The sequence below is a fragment of the Pararge aegeria genome, chromosome 12 (assembly GCF_905163445.1).
Source record: "Pararge aegeria chromosome 12, ilParAegt1.1, whole genome shotgun sequence".
NCBI classification, from domain to species: Eukaryota; Metazoa; Arthropoda; class Insecta; order Lepidoptera; family Nymphalidae; genus Pararge; species Pararge aegeria.
The window spans coordinates 13095267-13113855 of NC_053191.1; the positions used below are offsets into that span (position 1 = coordinate 13095267).

General features: G+C 34.4%; 2 protein-coding genes across 10 annotated transcripts; one reads left to right on the forward strand and one right to left on the reverse strand.

Annotated features, from left to right (window-relative positions):
- Window positions 1-3126: 3126 nt before the first annotated feature.
- Window positions 3127-8974, forward strand: LOC120628212 (gastrula zinc finger protein XlCGF57.1-like). Of its 6 annotated transcripts, none has more exons than XM_039896466.1 (6): window positions 3127-3352; window positions 3985-4129; window positions 4782-4832; window positions 5287-5349; window positions 6581-6679; window positions 7054-8974. In XM_039896466.1, exons 1-6 carry the CDS (start codon window positions 3212-3214, stop codon window positions 8274-8276), a joined length of 1722 nt encoding a protein of 573 aa, XP_039752400.1. In that variant the 5' UTR covers window positions 3127-3211; the 3' UTR covers window positions 8277-8974. The 6 variants fall into 6 exon arrangements, with proteins under 6 accessions (XP_039752400.1, XP_039752401.1, XP_039752402.1 ...); XM_039896467.1 differs by having other exon boundaries at window positions 6584-6679; XM_039896468.1 differs by having other exon boundaries at window positions 3985-4084; window positions 5292-5349.
- Window positions 8975-11530: 2556 nt separating this feature from the next.
- LOC120628278 (zinc finger protein OZF-like) lies at window positions 11531-17767 on the reverse strand. 4 transcript variants are annotated; one of them, XM_039896572.1, is made up of 7 exons: window positions 17531-17767; window positions 16405-16636; window positions 15843-15972; window positions 15054-15101; window positions 14276-14320; window positions 14026-14193; window positions 11531-13150 (listed from the first exon to the last, which is right to left on the reverse strand). In XM_039896572.1, the coding sequence occupies exons 2-7, from the start codon at window positions 16543-16545 to the stop codon at window positions 11940-11942; spliced, it is 1743 nt and encodes a 580-aa protein (XP_039752506.1). In that variant the 5' UTR covers window positions 16546-16636; window positions 17531-17767; the 3' UTR covers window positions 11531-11939. The 4 variants fall into 4 exon arrangements, with proteins under 4 accessions (XP_039752506.1, XP_039752505.1, XP_039752507.1 ...); XM_039896571.1 differs by having other exon boundaries at window positions 17379-17767; XM_039896573.1 differs by lacking the exon at window positions 14276-14320 and having other exon boundaries at window positions 17379-17767.
- Between the last annotated feature and the right edge of the window lie 822 nt (window positions 17768-18589).

Consider the following 18589-nt stretch of genomic DNA (forward strand, 5'->3'; position numbering starts at 1 on the left):
TCTCATGACAAATAATAAAAATTAGCGACACCAAATTGAATGTCTTATTAATGTAGGGTATTTTGAGGAAAACGTAGAATAGATGAAACAATACTAGATTATATGAAGGTATTTTCAAAAAATATTTTAAAATCTTAATATTCCGATACGAGAATGATGGTGGTACGTTTCACACACATTCGTGGCGAAAAGTATGTCTTTTTTGTATGGGTTATTCTCATATCAAGTAAAATGAGTGCACAGTATAAAATTGTTGTTTAATTACTTATTAAAGAATACAATGAAATACGAAAGAAAAATAGGAGTTATATAATTGCATAGTTTGTAAATAATTTAAAAGTTTTGTGAATATTTTTTATTAATTTTAGGATAAATATTTGATTGTTTTGGAATAAACTGCGTAAACGTAAAAATTGTTGTGTACATCAAATTGTATAATTGCCAATTGTACGATTTTATAGTTTCATATTTCGCATAACGCATATTCCGCATGTCGTTCCGTTTTGTATGACTGGCACAGACAAGGAAGGTTTCAATGCATCTTAACTAATAAAAGTTAAAAAAAAATCGTTCATTTATATTGAATTGAAGGAAAACCTTGTGTTAAAATACAATATGTACTGCCATTTTTGTTAGAGCATAGATCTAATAAACCTTAATACTGCCGTGCTGATGAAAAAGTAAACCATTTGACATTTTGGTAAAACTAAGTTTAATACTACCAACGTATGTTACTCGGTTTTTTTCGTAAAACGGAAATAGAAATACGGAAAAAATCTAATAAGATACATAGGTACGCTCCTTTTGCAGAAGACGGACAATCCCGAAACTCAGTTTTAGCAAAACTTCGAAAAGTCGCCTTTTCCATAAGCGCGGCAATGTAATCCTAGGTGTTTTTTTACATTTATACGCGATGGTTCTTTTCACGAAAATATTTTGTTAATTCAGCGCAACTGTTTTTATGTTTTACCGAATCTTCGACTATGAATGTGAAAAGACTAATTTTAACAATAGCAGAGTTAGAATCTTATTTAAACAGTGAGCTTTTTTTCGTCGTGCAACTGAGACCCAGTTAATCTGTCCAATGACAAAAAAATATATTAAGGAAATTAAATACATAGTTTGGTGCATAAGTAGCACCCTAAATAGAGCGTTAACTGTGCGGTGTGGCGGCGGTGCTAGCAATCAATTGCGGTCGATTCATGCAGCACAAAAAAAACCTATTTGGGACTTCAGCTGCTTCCTAATTTCTAAATGCAGAAGATAATGTTTTAATTTTCCTATCCTTGTTGTAATAAGCCAAGTACCATTTATTAATGTTTCTTAGAGCTATATAGGTCGGATAAATAAAATGGCTGTCGGTGTTCGACGATAAAAAATACAATGTGTATATTAATAAACTGCCGACATGAACTTGTAGTGTTTTTAATGACCTAAAACACTAAACACCAGACGCGTTCGATATTCGGTTGACTGACATGTTAAAAATATGCGTCTACCATTACATTTTGCTACATAAGTTTTTTCAATTAAATAAACTGTATGAGCATTTTTTTTTAAACCTTTTTTATAATTCAGTAATTACGCATTTGTTATAAAGGATTTACGAAATATTAACTTAAAAATGTCTCACGTCTTTTAAATGAAACTAGCGATTCTTTACCTTATTTTTTGTCAGAGCTTGTCCGGGGACCATGCTTATATCTGCCGCCAAGAAGCATTTTTGTGTTTCGGTCTGAAGAGTAGCATTGCCGTTGTAGTTACAAGCACATGAGGTTTAACACCTACGCCTCAGGTTAATGGATAAAGGGCGGCTCATTTTACGACGTGTTCCTTGCATGCTCTGCTTTAGCAGCAACAACAACAACAACAAGCAACATTTATGTTGCTCTGTTTATCGGCGATGGTTCTCCACATACCATCGGGTGCACCATCTGCTTGCTCCGTCAATTATCTTGAGAACTGCTGGTTTTTTTCAACATTTACGAATACGAAGTAATAAAATATGTATTTCGTAATCTAGTTAGTATGTACGCTTTTTGTACTATTTACTTTGTGCAATTAAATCTGTATATAAGTCGTTAATTCGTTTTATTGAAGGTACGGATTTTTTATCCTTTTGTGATGGCAGATCAGAATTTGACAGTACCCTAACACCACCCATCCTCTTCCTTAGGTGTCGTACGAGACGACTAATGTAATGGAGAACTGGTATCAACGTCCTCTGTAGGTAATATTATCTACGGCCACATACTGGGATCACCAAACCGTTCAAATCAAAATCATGATTTTTTTTGTTGTTATATTTTATTTAACTCTGTAGAAACACTGGCCAGTACACTGTACAACGCAACGCCCGTCTGAAAGTTAGGTACTATCACTTATACAATAAAGTCAATAAATAATTTATTTTTTTGCTCAATCTTAAAAGCGTGACACGAAGTTATACGGTTTTTGATATGCAACGTTGTAATTTGCAATTATTATTTTTTCCGTTTTATGATGATTTCTAGGATTCTTAGATAAATTCATTTTCACTTCATTTAAAGCGTAAAAGCTAAAGGTCTGTACAAATAAATCTATTTTAAATAGTAATTTAAAATTAATAAATCGCCTTTCTTTCTTTTTATGTGACTGGAGGGTAGAGGTAAGGAGAGTCATCTGTGTATATGAAAAAGTGTCGTCAAAATGTATTAAATTAGGATGGCACCACATTTGCATCAGGGTAACTCTTAAAAGAAGCGCCAAATATAAATATTGTTAGAGTAGGCTTGAAAAATAAACAAGCAAGTATGGAGATACAAGGAAGTAAGGTTATATTTACCACAATATTTTGTACAACGTAAGTTGTTGAAATTCTCAATAATTAACTACTTTAGTCGATAATGACATTAAATTTTTTAACTCGGCATACTTCAATTCATCTACGATTGCTACATTCATACCATACCCTGTGCATCCACCAGCGCCATTGTGGAAGATTTTTGAACTGTTATTTAGCGCATACACTGGACACTTTTTCAACTTTTCTCCCATATAAGATGACTCTCCTTACCTCTACCCTCCATAACTAGAACCCAATAGCCGATATAAACAGTATTGATGACACTTGTCGACTGTCAGCATCATTAAATTGGCAAATGTCAAAAACGTATTGTGTTGACTTCGATTTGTTTAGATTTTAATTTTATAGTTGAAAAAGCATGAAAAAATGTCTGAATTGTTCAGTAACAGCGGCATTTGTCGCTGTTGCCACGCACGAGGCACTTTCAAAAGTTTAAATCAGCTGTATATCTACGAGGGGCGCCAAGAAGTTTACGCAAATATGTTACAGCAAACATATAACATAGAAGTAAGTAATTATTTACAAATTGTAAAGCAATAATATTTTAAAATATAAAAGGTAGGTATTCTGATTATCTCCAATTCTTGTCACATCAAACGAATTGCAGTCTTTTGAAGTCCATGAGTGCCTACTGAAATAACTGCAAAAACTTTTTTCCGAGAGTTACTAGATCCGGTGACGACTTAATAATTTGTATAAATATATAAATGCGTTAGTAGGTCTGTTTATCTTCTCCTTAAACAGTCTTCAATCGATTTAACTGTCATCGATCCTTTCCCATAGGATTTGTAAAATAAACTGTAATAATAAAAAGAGAACAAGAAGAACAGTGCTTTTCTGCTCTTTGCTAAAAGTATGCTGCTAGTTCACTACTGTGTAAACATTAGCAGTGGTATCCTCTCTGGATATTTGGTGTTTTTCCATTGGAGACAAACTTAATGTTGTTGCTCTGCCCATGCAAATTCTCATTGGTGACTAACAAAGCTCATTTTTAAATAATAATAATTTCCTACTTTCACGAATAAACCTACTCTCACTCATAATAAAAAGATTATTGATCCAAATATAGCTTTATGATTGTGGTATTTGAACCACAATAGTTTTACTAATGGTAATAGTTTATTTAATCATTGTTTCAGATAAAACCTGCACCAGCAACACTGGATGGGTATTCTATATGTGATTCATGTATCCCGAGGCTGCGTGATGCTGAACAATTTAGACACCAAGTTGTTTCATGTGAGCAGCTGTTCCATCAGTATTATAATATACATTTGCATAGAGGTAATATTATCATTCAAACTCCATACTAATATCATAAATGCTAAAGTTTGGTTGTTTGTTTGTCCATACTCTACATCCTAACAAAAAAATATAAACACACAACAAACGTGAGAAACACGGAAAGTAATAAAGACTCCTTTTTATCCAAGGAGAAAAAGTGCCCATAGGATTTCTAAAATAAACTGTAATAATTGTGGAAGAGGAGAAAATTGTATTTCAACATTTAAATATTATGTAAAGAAAATATGCTTAAAAGTATAGTTTATTGAGGGAATATGGCATAAAAAAATACAATAGATTTATACCTTTCTAAGTAAATAAATATTAATTATATAAAATATTATTATACAAACCTAACAATTATAAATTTGTTTGATTAAAAGTCAGTTGGCACAGTTTGGCTTAGTCCTTTTAACTATTTATTGGTGTACATAATAGTTATACCTAGCATTGCCACGCCAACAACCTTTTTGTCTCCCGTTAGATATTTTGCATCAAAAATTATTCTGAATCATGGTTGTGATAAGCTAGCATCAAGAAAACTATGTCAGGAGTATCTTCAGTTGATTGACAGTAACAAATGTGTACTATGTTTTAAAGTTTATGTGGCAATATTTAGGAGGAAAAAAATTCAAGATATTTTTTTTTTTAGGATTTGAACCCCCTGATAGAGAAGTAAAACAAGAAATTGAGGATCCAGATGGTATGTTAAATATGTTTAATTAAATGGTGTTAAGTAGAAAATAAACAATGTTTCTGATTTTATAGCATTTCAACTCTATAGTTCTTGTAGCCAATTATATAACTTAAAAGTTATTTTCTATAAATATTATAAATATTATATAGATAACACATACCTATCCACTTTTTCTTTCACGCGCAAACCTTACTGATGGACAACAGTGCCTCCATCCCGTAATTTTAATTTTTCATTTAATTTTAATTTTAATAATAAAACATAGCCCATGCTACTTCTGGATAAAGTAGCTTTATAATGGCGAATGAATTATTAAAATGAGTTTAGTTTCAAATTGTGTCTATTTAAAGGATTTTTTTTTTTTAGATAAAATAGACATAACCAAATAAAGACTTGGATAAGTGATTTTTACAAAAAGAGGTTATAATAAGCTAATGATAATAAATGTCATTTGTTTCAGAACAGAAGAAAGGGCTAAATTTAAGCCTTGACCAAGAACGCAGCGACCCAAAATTTGATGAGGGTTTGTTTTCTTTTCGTCATTTTTTTGCCTTATCAAAATCTTCAAAGTGGTGCCTCTTTTTCCACTAGTGATGGACCAAGTACTCGCTTGTTATTCGGTACTAGCTATGCTCGGAATAACGTTATTTAAATGCCGAGTTATTCGGCGAAGCACAAGTCAGATAGACTGGTACTGGATAATAGACAAAGCGAAACTCGAAGCTGATATAATCAGCTACCAGTGTCCCCTTTATATTGAGGTAGTAATTCAACAGGAACAAGTGTATTTTGTTGAAAAGACACTTGGGACCTGTACACGATACGTACTAAACTTTTTTTTTTTTTTTTTTAAAGTACTAAGTACTAAACTTACAACACTTGCAACCTGAATACGCGACGTCCTTAACTTGCATAAACGGTACTTGAAACGGGAGCAAAGTGACCGTTCGCTCGCAGCCTTGCCTTGCTTTTAAACCTGTTTTTGCTTCTCTAGATGTGAAAACCTGAACCGGTACACGGTTTGAAGACAATTAACCCAGTAAACCTCGGCGAAACATGTACTCGGTACATCTCTAGTGCCAAATTGAGTGGAATTTTTCAAACTGGCGCGAATAGTTGTGCGTAACTGTAGTGGTAACTACTTTATGTTTTGATCTCGCAGGTTAAGCTACTTTCTTACAAATAATGTATACCAACTACCCAATTGTAATCCTATGATTGATCTTAAGCTACTGTTAATTACAAACTGGTCTTTAAAGTGAAAGATGTTTTTCTCCATAATGGATCCAAAAATAAAATTCAGGAAGTTTCGTCAGTGAGAGGTGCTAAGCGAGCTCTCGATTTAAGCGATTTAACGTTAAATGAAGGGTATGTTTATGGGCTTGTTATAACTGCATTACCCCTAGAAAGTTTGCCTGTTACCATCCTAGACTGCATCATCACTTACTAGCAGGTGAGACTGCAGTCAGGGCTAACTTGTAGTGGAAGAGAAAAAACACAAAAAAAAAAATTGCGCTATTAAGTTTTACAGCTGTTATAGCCTATTGCACTGGTGTTAATAAAAAGATATAGAGCAGGTCGCTCGAGAACTCTCTTCATCACTTCAACTCATTTGACATCCACTGATGGACATAGGTCTTTTGTAGGGCGTTCCAAACTCCACGATTCTGGGCCGCTTGCTTCCAGCGGCTCCCCGCGACTCGTATATAATAAATAACATATAATAATATCTAAATACTTTATACCCACTCTTTCAGGTTTATCCCATTCTGATGCGTTCGAGGACGATGATCAACCGTTATCTAGCCTCCAAAATGAATACAAACCGAATGAAGTATGGGAACCATTTAATTGTAAGTATTTCTCAGTTTCAGAAGCGGTGATAGCCCAGTTTTGGGAAGCAGAGTTGAGAAATCAATCACGCGCGTACCTCTAACTTTTCTCAGTTATCTGCGTTTTAAGCAATCAAAATATCACTTGCTTCAACGTTGAAGGAAAACAATGTGGGAAAGCCTGCATGCTTGAGAGTTCTCCATAATGTTAGGAGGCCACCAATCCGCTGGGCCAGCTTGGTGGACTACGGCCTTAACCCTTTCTTATTGTAGGAGAAGAACCGTGCCCTATAGTGGGTCGGTAATAGTTTGATATGATGACGATGATATCTTTAAAATGTTTACAAGTTACTAGTTGCTCGATCTCAGTACACATTGACATGTTCTTTCCACAGATAATGATACCAAAGCCAAGCCAACGCGGAGAAAAAACAGCAAGAAATTCAGTTGCGAAGTATGCCAGAAGAAATTCTCCTACAGCGGCTCTCTAGAAGTACATATGCGAACGCACAGCGCAGACAAAACCTACCTATGTCATATATGCAACAGTAGATACACATTAAACAAGGAGCTAATAAAGCATATAAACGCATCGCATTCGATTAACGGTGAATTTCGCTGTACGTATTGTTCTAAAGGTTTCGAAAAGGCACGTCTTCTGAAAAACCATCTGTCAACACACTTCGGACAGGAAAAGTTTAAGTGTAGCCATTGCAACAAAGAGTTTCAGAGAAAAAAAGGTCTTAAGGAGCACATGAAGATACATACGGGGGAGAAAAATTTTACATGCACAATATGTAACAAGTCATTCAGCCATAATCAAACATTAAAATCCCATATACTCACGCATACGGGTGAAAGGCCGTACGTGTGTGATGTGTGCGGTCGGAGATTCCCTCAACGCACGCATTTGAAGCGGCACATATTCATAATTCACACTGGAGTCAAACCGCACAGTTGTAAAGTGTGTAACAAACGGTTTTCAAGTAAAAGCTACCTTTCAATACACGAAAGGCAACATACAGGTGAGAGACCGTACGCTTGTGAAGTTTGTAAAAAAGATTTCACCGCGTACACAACACTCAAAGTGCATATGCGAGTTCATACAGGTATAAAACCGTATATATGTTCCTTCTGCGATAGACAGTTTGCGCAGATGGCCAGTTTCAAACTCCACGAAAGGACACATACCGGCGAAAGACCGTTCTCTTGCAAAGTGTGCAAGAAAGCGTTCTCCGATAACGGTTACTTGAAAATACACATGCGCGTACACACTGGAGAAAAACCGTTCAACTGCGAGGTGTGCAAACGGTCGTTCAGAGAAACTGGACAGTTGAAACGCCATATGCGCGTGCACACCGGTATAAAACCGTATACGTGTAAAGTTTGCAATAAGCAAATCGGTAATTTATCTAAGCATATGCGCGTTCATTCGGACGAGAGGCCGTTCAACTGCAATATATGCAACAAACAGTTTTCGATTAATGGCAACTTGAAATTGCATATGCGAATACACACAGGTGAAAGACCGTTCAGTTGCGATGTTTGCAATAGTCATTTTACACAGAGCAGCGGGTTGAAAAGGCACAGGTGTGCTCATATTGGGAAAACGGAATGATGTATTTATGAGCGCATTTTTTGCAATCTGCAATAAATAATAACAAAAGTATGAAAAAGTAACTCTAAGCGACGCGACGACCCAGAGTAATGCAAATAGTTGCGTAAGAACGGTTCGAGAGATGGCCCAGAGGCCTTTTTTTTTCTTCAAATAAATCGCAGCAAGCTTCCAAAGTTTATACACTTTTATATTTATGGGCTCTTTATTCGGTTCTTCTTGGCCTTATACGACTAAATGTGGTTTCAGAACAACGTGTTCTTCAAAATTGAAGATAGATTTGATGTTTTGGTTATGGCATATTTTTTACGACGCCTGCTTTACTGAATTCCTAGGGAATTCAATTCTTGAACTCTGCATTTGCAAAATGTCGTGCAAAAAAAAAATTAAATGCCAAAACACACATAGAGCCAGTCTGTAAGCCACGAGATTTGTTGTACGCTTGCAGTCATAAATTTATTTCAAACACTGTAGAGTCAGTTTAAAATAGACCTTATTCCATCGTTTTAAAGCATAGGTTCGTTCCCAGTTCTGCAGCCAGTGGTCTGCCGTGCAAAATTTTACTTTGAAACATACTCTAAAACATAAGATCCATTATACATAGACGCTTGTGTTTCGGTACTCTACAATCCCTCCACGATGGCGGAGCGTGCAAAGTTCTTACTCTACCCGTTTACGTAGAGTAAACTGTGAAGTGTAAATGTTTTTTGTTAAATTTAATTATTATAGTCGTAAAAATGTAATAGGCCCGTTTTGACATTTGTGCAAGACCATAGAATGTAACTTGGAACGAAACTGAAAGAAACAAAAAAATAAAAATCAAGTACATACAGTGTTTTAAAAAATACGTAAATTTTTTTGGGAAGTTAAATAATACGAAAGAATATATCGCGAGTATTCTTTTTGCGCTTACTTCATAGTAGCATGCAATTTATAATTGTTGCGAAACGTTCCGAAAACAGTTACGTTCTCAGTCTTTTTTTTTTTTATACTAGAGCTGTAACCATTTTTTTACTGAATATCGAAATTATATATTGTGTAGTTATTTTTACTGCAACGAATGAGCTTGGTTCTCAAAATGGGTTCTAAATAATGAGTCTGAGTTGATGTATCTGACCAAGCGGCACATGACTGAAGCGTCCCCGCGCGCACTGCGCAGTTTTTCGTTCCTCATCTTGTAAAGTTGACTGTGCGCTCGTTTAAGTAAACAATATTGATATATATTGTTTACTTTTACATTAACTATGGCTCTTCTATTTTGGACATTAATTTAAACATAGTGATTTGGCTCGATTTTTGTGTTTGTTTTTATATAGTACTAACTCTGTTTCAACATGTTGAAAAGTGGACGTATAATCAACAGCCAGTTACGCGTATTGGTTGTGAAGTTAAAGGAATACTTTGAACGAACGAACACTTTACAATACATAATAATATCAATCCAGTACTGATACAAACTTGAATTGATTTATCGTGAGTATCGAGTACAGAGTCTTATGGTTCCATAACTAGTAACGTCGCGATGACAAATGTCAAAACGGGCCTATTATATTTTTACGACTATAGTATTACTAAGTCTTACCACGTCACAAGTATTATTAACGTACTTAATTAACTTTACGTTTGTATAACAGTTTTTTTTTTAATTTTGTAGAATTTATATTAAGACACTAACTTACTTATTTATTAGACAATAATACACCTTCTGGTTCTCATAGTAATTGAGAAGGCGTACGATTTAAATAACTTTGCGAATTGAATTAATGGCCTAGAGTGATATATTCATATTAAAATTAATATATATCACAGTCTTGTTTTATTTTGACGATTTATACTTGTTATTTTGACACACGAAGTACGTCTCTAGTAGTAGTAGAGTTTACAGCCATGCTCATTTCTGCCGACAAGCAGTATAGTTACAATTTTGTGTTCCGGTCTGAAGGGCGTTTCCAGTGTCATTACATGTTCGGCGAGGCGTAAACCTACGCCTAAGGTTGTTGGACACAGTGCGACTTGTTGCGGAATATGTTCCTTGCATGTCTTGCTATGTTTATCTATAGGTGATAGTTTACCATCTCATCATATGCTAGGTCCGTCAATTATTAATATATAATAATAAATATGCTACGACAATACACGCATCGCCATCTAGCCCCAAAGTAAGCGTAGCTTGTGTTATGGGTACTAAGATGACTGATGAATATTTTTATTAATAATATACATATATACAACGAGGTGGACAGATGACATCAGGCGAGTAGCTGGAAGCCGCTGGAGGCAAGCGGCCCAGGACCGTGTATTGTAGAACTCCCTACAAAAGACCTATGTACAGCTGTGGACGTCAATTGGTTGAGATGATGATGAAACACCCAGACACTGAAAAACATTTTCCATTCGTGGTAACCGAACCCTTGGACTGAGAAAGCAGAGCCGCTGCCCACTGCACAAATCGGCCGTTATTATAAAAACAAACATTTAGAGATACACATTACAAACACGTGCGAATTTAAAGGCGCCATTGTGATGTCCACCAATCCGTACTGGGCCAGCGTGGTGGATTATGGCCTTAATCCTTTCTCACTGTGTGAGGAGACATGTTGATGATTCATCACGTCTTTGCACGTACAAAGTTGTTAACCTTTCAAACACTTACTGGAGTCTGATTTACCAAAAAAATTTGGACAGAAGCAGTAATTTGGTAATATGGAAGCCGGTGACGATCGTACTGAAAGTACAATAGAACTAGGCAACATTGTACGTGTTTTAAAAGCCTACCATTAAGTTTTTATAACTCATACTAGAGTGCGCAGGGAGTGTAAACTCTGAAGACTGTGATGACTTCAGCCACTTTCCAGCCTTGTCGAACCATTTGTGTCTAGAGGCGTAGTGACTCACCTCTGCAATTTACAGTTGACGATTTAAAACACTGACAATCCTAGAACTAATGTTTTGGAATGAACTAAGGTTGACTGGAATGCGTTAAGTTCGCCTTTTATATTAATTATTCTCGTAAGTCAACATCGCCTGAGGATGCTCCGGTGTCGTAGCGAAACGTGCGTACAGAGCACATTGCCGAAGATGTTTGGTGTGGAGTATAAAGATTGAATGAATTATAAATTACACTATTTAGATTCTCCTGCTTTTCGCGGAGTATAGCAAATTAAGCTTCATTATCATACTATATCATGGAATTTTGCAAAGTAACGCCTGATTCTATCCAACAGTAAAATAATACAAAGTATTACATGACATGACGATTTAATAGTATAATAAAACTAATTAAGAACCTCTTCCTTCATAAATTCTTTAAATAAAACTTTCAGACTTATCAATTAAAATTGCACAAAGATATTCATATAAGGTACATAATTATTATATATCTAAACATTTTTTTAAGTTATACTTCGTTTGGCGCATTTTCAATACCAGATAGTGTTTTTTTTTCGAATTAAACGCGCACAGATTAAACACACGTTGAAATTAGTCTTCTCCAATGAGAATTACTTATCTAATTCACAATTTTTTTTTTATTACAATAAAGTTTAATTTTGAAATGAAAATGTTAGTTATTATTGACTTTCATTCGTTGTATTTTATGTAGTGTATTTTAAATTAATTTTGATTAACGCCAAAGGAATGTAACTTTTCTGCACTAGGTACATTATTTTAATTCACCGCTTGCCCGTCATCTTCCAGCTCTACTTTCAATGGTATTTTGTGAACTTTTAATTTGTGGACTTTAAGGCTTCGCGCTTTAACATATTTTTTATCGCACAGATCGCAATCATATTCAACACCACTGTGCTTCTCCTTGATGTGCCGATTCAAGGCGCTTGTTTCGGAATATGTTTTCGGGCAATATCCGCACCGGTGTGTCCTGGCCGTATGACTCTTCATATGTTTCTCCATATCACTTACAGACAGTTTGCACAAATCGCACTTCACTTTCGGCTTGAACTGTTTGTTCGGGTCGTGGAGATTCCTCACGTGTCGCTGCATCTGCGCTTTGCCAGTAAACTTCGCATTGCATATTTCGCATGTGATTTTTTCAATACCCCGGTGGGCTGCGACATGCCGCTTCAAAGAATACTTACACGAGAAATCTTTCTCGCAGATATGGCATATGAAAGGTTTGGCGCCGATGTGCGACCTAGTGTGTGAGGCGAAACTACCCCGGCTATGGTAGACTTCCCCACAGATTTTGCAAGAGTAAATTGTCGGTTTGGAATTGTTTTTTGTATGGTGTCTTTTTGTATGCCTAGCTAAAGCACTCGAGCAGACAAACGCTTTGTCACAAAGTTCACACGTATAAGGACGTTCTCCAGTGTGCATCCTTAGATGCACTCTTAGCGATTTATTCGTAGCGTAAATTTTCGGGCACTGGTCGCATTTGAACAGTCTCAGTTTCTCGTGGACGTTCCGTACGTGGATGTTCAAATTAGTTCTATCGTTGAACGCGTTCCCGCATATGTCGCAAATGAACTTTTTATTTCTACCCAAATGGAAAGCTATGTGTTTTTTCAAAGTAGATTTGTATGGGAAATTTTTATTACACATATCGCATGTGTAGACTTTTTCTTTGGTATGGGTGTTTTTGTGAACCATCAGAGTCTTTAGTTGTTTAAAACTTTTGCCGCATATGTTGCACTCGTGCCTTTTGTGTAATAATCTGTGTCTTTTCAACGCGTGTACTCTATCGAAGGTCTTTTTGCAAACGTCACAAGAGAATATTGAATGCTGTTTCTGTAGATGTAATCTCAAAATTCGCAGAGCTTCGAAATTTCCTTTACAAATTCTGCAAATGTAAACTACGCTGTTATCCGTTTTGAGTCTTTTGATGGGGTACTTATATTGTTTTGTCTGCCTTCTTTCGGGACCTGTCAAGGATTAATACGAAGTGTAAATGAAAACCGAAATATTACGAAACGGGCTTAAAAGGTACATTATGTTAAGTCTCAGAGACACTGCCACTGCCACAGTTTTTACTCAAAGAAATCAGATTCAACCCTAACAACACATGCAGAATTAAAATCAAGTGACTGCCTTCACTTTATAAGATGCGCGTCGCGTAGCGTAGGTACTATGCACGTGTATTTCTTTTATCTTCATTAGGGTTGCCATAAGTAAACACTTAGAATGTTTTCAATTAATTTGTATTGAAAAATAAATATGCTACTCTTAAAAAATAATAATACTAAAACTGACTTCCAAATAAAAAAGATCAGAATGAGAATGTAAAAAAAAAATCCAATTTAACTCTAATTTATACGATTTTTTTGTTTTTTTTAACTAAAATCATGTTTTATATCAACCCTAGTTTCTATACTCTCTGATCTTGAGTGTACGGGTGGAAATAATATCCGTGATGCTGTGCTTGGCTGATGGACATATATATTTTATCCCTTATGAGTTTCCCTTTTCGCTTTAGATAAAAAATTAATTAAATATTTATGGGACAGATTTTGACCCCAGTCACACACCTCTAACTTTTCAAAGTTATGTGTGTCTTAAGAATTAAATATATCTTAATTCAATAGTTAAAGAAAACATACTCAGAAACCTGCATGCCTAACACATCATTTAATTGTTTTATGAATGTATTTACAATTAATTGCTGGCGTGTCTTACGTGTAAATAAATAAATGCCTGAGAGTTCTCACTTGAGACATGAGCTCTGTAGCGAGTTGTTTAATGATGATAATCAAACTATAAAAAACCTCATTTATTTATCCAATATCTAAATAATTCTTACCTCGTGATTTGTTTATGGATAGTCGCTCATCTATATCTATGTTATTTTTCCGACACTCGTTTTGTAATATTTTTTTCTCATAGTCATCGTTTTGATCACTACCAGGTACTTCTATATTAGCAGCACCAAATTTCATGTATTCCTGATCATGAAAATTGTCGTTGATATCTAGAATTAAAAAAAAATAAAAACTATCAACCATTAAGTTAAACAATCACATACCTACAATAACAAATTGTTTTATACTTACCCTCAACTTTTATAGTGATTTCTGGTTTTATAACCATGCTATCACCTAAAACATATATTTTTGAATAAACTTGTTTGTAAGAAAAATAACTAAAAAATAATTCTACCACCAATTGTTTTGTGTGTTCAATGAATATAAACGAATATTATTATTTTCTTTATTATAAAGTTTGTTAAGATCATTCATAATGCCCAAATTTTTATACACACGTAAAGGATAGCGCGACGATAACAAATCGAGGAAACGTTTATATACTAAGCACACAAAATAGGGGGAGTACCAGTAAGGGCTTATATGATTTAAAAAAAAAAACTTTTCCTGGCGTTCGAAAGTGTGTAAAAAATATTTCTTCAGAATGTTAAGGTTTGCATAGATTGCATTTTTGATTATAAGTTTTATATTTACCACGAAAACGCTCGCCGGGTGTCATGGCGTAAGTCGTGTCGTCACGTCTCTGTATATGTTAAAATGTTTACAGTAAATATTAGCTGCTAATGTAATAATTGCGTTATTTTGTATAAATACGAAATGCGGTGGTTGGCAGTGTGTGATAAACATTGTTTATGTATTCCGACGTTATGCCACGTTTAATATATTAAAATTAATTCTAGTGCGACCAGGATGAATGTGTAAAATCTACTGATATAAACATGATTTTAAATATACCTATTTGAGGTTTTTGAAGACGACTCTGTGGGGGATGAAAGAGTTTTTTTTAAAGCTATTAGAAAATGTATGCAGAGGAAGTGTCAGGCGACAGCTATTAAGTAATAAATACCTGTGTTTGTATTTTCTTTTTTTATTTCTATTTGGTGTGCTAGCTCATCTGGGAAAGAAAAAAAAGGTATGTATCACTACAAAATTAAAATAGTCTAAAAATTCAATACTATAAAGAAGATTTACGCTATGATCTACTTTCTAACAGCTTACTAAGATTAATCAAATAAGGTAATGAAATACAGATTAGAAATAAGTTGTTATGTAAACCGTCTGTTACTCCCATTTTATAAAACAAAATTCTTCAATAATAATTTCACCTTTAAGGCATTGCTCTAAAACAATCTGCCTGCTGAAATCCGTGGAAGTAGTTCCCTTTCGATATTTAAGAGTTGTCTGAAGGACTACTTACTACCTTTCTTTGAGTGATGGAATTTGAAGTAGATTCTTTATATTTTTCTTTTAAATTGTTTGTTAAAATCTACTTATATATATTATGTTTGTTATATATTTACATATACTATGTATATTTTATATTTATAAATTACGTATATTTAATTAAATTATATATGTATTTGTATCTTTACATTTTGGTATTTATGTATCAACACTCTTGGCATTATCCCGTTCTCTTGCTGTAAGTCCTATGTACAAAGGTTGCCTGTAAGAGATTGCTTGCAGCAATAAGGCCGCCTTTGCATGTCTACATTGTGTACTGTATACTCCTTACTGTTTCTTTTCCTGTATGTTATACGTGAAATAAAGTGTTTCTTCTTCTTCTTCTTCTATGTTACTTTAATCAATGTAATTAACATTTAAATAAGCCCTTCGATTTTAGAATGACACTTACTTTTGCAGTAATCTGTGAACATCATTTCACAGTGCTCTACCTGTTTCTTGAATTGCAATGCATTTCTTAATTTTTCTATACAGATATCACAAATTGAGTGGCTTGCTTCCAATATTGATGGTTGGCTTAACTGAAATGAGTAAACAATAGATATTAGTTTTTAATTTAAACTTAAACTAGATTCTGCAACACTTTGTCAGCCTAGAACTTTTTGTACGATTTGCACACCAAGGCTCAACCTGTTGCTGTGTGTAAAATTTCTTGTTAAATCCGAATATGCAAATGTTAACGTTTATGGTACCAGTATAACTCTCACGGGTAGGATTTATCTCCCTAAGGGAAGGTAAAAAATTTATGTTCTTCCTCAGCTTCATCAACTCTGTATGCATGGCACACAAAATGAAATAATATCCAAATAATATATATATGTGTGAAAATGTGTAAAAATAAACAGGGATAAATTTCTATTCCTTTGGCAGGTGGCCACAAACTTTATCCCTTGTCAAATAATTTTTGTATCCTGCCTATGCTTGTGCACTAAGAAAATATAAAAAATACTCACAAATAATCCAAAAGTTTCATGCAACATGTCCACATACACTTCAGTTTCTCCCATTAAACTATAGGATAAATTCAGATTTCTAAATGTACCGTTGGTGTGGCAACACCTACACAGTGCGCTTAGATTTAATATTTCAGACATTTTAGTTTTCAATCAAGTGTCTTCCTTTTTTTTATGTCTTGACTAGGTACAATTGACTATACAAATAAACATTTTGTTGTTTTGAAGCATCCTGAAAGATATGATCATATAAAAATCACATAAATTAGAAAATAATATTTTCAGTTTAATTACTAGTTCTTGCCCGCCTCCTTTGAATGGATTTATTACTAATCCTGCGGGGAGGAGGAATATTTTTTACAAATCCTGTGGGAACTGTTTCTTTTCCTGGGATATAAAGTAGCCTTTGTTATTCTCCACACTTTCAACTAACTCCATACCAATAATTAAGTTTATTGGTTGTTAAGGAATAAACTAAAGACAAAGAAACCACCATTTAGTAGCAGTATAGCTTTCTGTGTCTGTAATGACAAGGTTGCTTGAAAGCATCCGGCTCGCTTTCATCTCTCACAAGAGAGAAAAATGAATATTAAAATGTAAAATGTTGATGTTGGAAAGAGCAACTGCTGAGCTTCTTGCGGGCTTCTTCTCGGTAGAATCTGCCCTCCGAACCAGTGGTAGAGTTACTACAAATAGACAGACTTGACGTTTCAAAAGTGCTTATATTAGGCCTACTTGAAATAAATGAATTATGTTTTTTTTTGGTGACAGCTTGTCCGAGGAAGTACTACCACCATGATTATTTCTGCCGCTAAACATCATTGTTGTAACCCATGGGTGCTAGTATAATTACAGGTGCATGAGGCTGAACACCTACATCTCTGGTTGATGGACATAGGGTGGTGGTTGAAAGTTGTGTTTCTTGGATGATTGCGTAGTGTTGCTCTGTTTATAGGAGAAGGTTTTCCACTTACCATAAGGCGGCCATCTGCCTGGTCCATCGATTATTGGAAAACCTTGCACTACTGGAATTATTTTTGCATGTTGTTATGATTTTGCACAAATTGCCTTATCCTGACAGATAACTCGATCTTTCTGTACAGATAGCTTAGTTTATTGCACTTACTGTTTTGAATTGTATATCAACATCTGTCCAAGCTTTTTAAAAAAATACTTCAATTCACCCCCTCAATAAAATTAAATTGTCAAAAATGTACTGCAATACACTTAGTTTTACAAATAAATTATATAGGTTTCATTTATTATTTCATTTATCGATTCACCATTAATTGTTCTAAATTTACATGATTTTTACTTTACTTTGTAATTAATTGGTCACATTGGTAACTATGGAGGGTAGAGGTAAGGAGAGTCATCTTATATGGGAGAAAAATTGAAAAGTGTCCAGTATATGCGCTAAATAACAGTTCAAAAATCCTCCACAATGGCGCTGGTGGATGCACAGGATATGGTATGAACGTAGCAATCGTAGATGAATTTAAGTATGCCGAGTTAAAAAATTTAATGTCATTATCGACTAAAGTAGTTAATTATTGAGAATTTCAACAACTTACGTTGTACAAAATATTGTGGTAAATATAACCTTACTTCCTTGTATCTCCATACTTCCTTGTTTATTTTTCAAGCCTACTCTAACAATAATATTTATATTTGGCGCTTCTTTTAAGAGTTACCCTGATGCAAATGTGGCGCCATCCTAATTTAATACATTTTGACGACACTTTTTCATATACACAGATGACTCTCCTTACCTCTACCCTCCATATTGGTAACAATACTGAAAAATACAGGTAATAATAAACAAAGACAGGTATGTAAACTCTTAACTCAGCAGTCAGCTGTGACTGCTAATTATTAGAGAAAGGCGAAACTGTTATAATTATAATTTTACAATGAAGTATACTGTTATAATTTTCCAACTGTTGTTTTGAATAATATATTTATTAAGTTTAGAAGTAAATTTTGATCAAAATGACTTTGCTTTTTGTTTGTTGTTGTTGTTACGGTTGCAGCTTTGACTCACAACATACCTTTTCCTACGGAGTTGATATTGGCATATTGGTGAAAATGCTTTTTATGGATATAATTAATAATGCATATTTATGGAATAATTTTTACTTATATAAAAACTATAAGTCAGAAACTCACCTTCTCTCAAGACGTT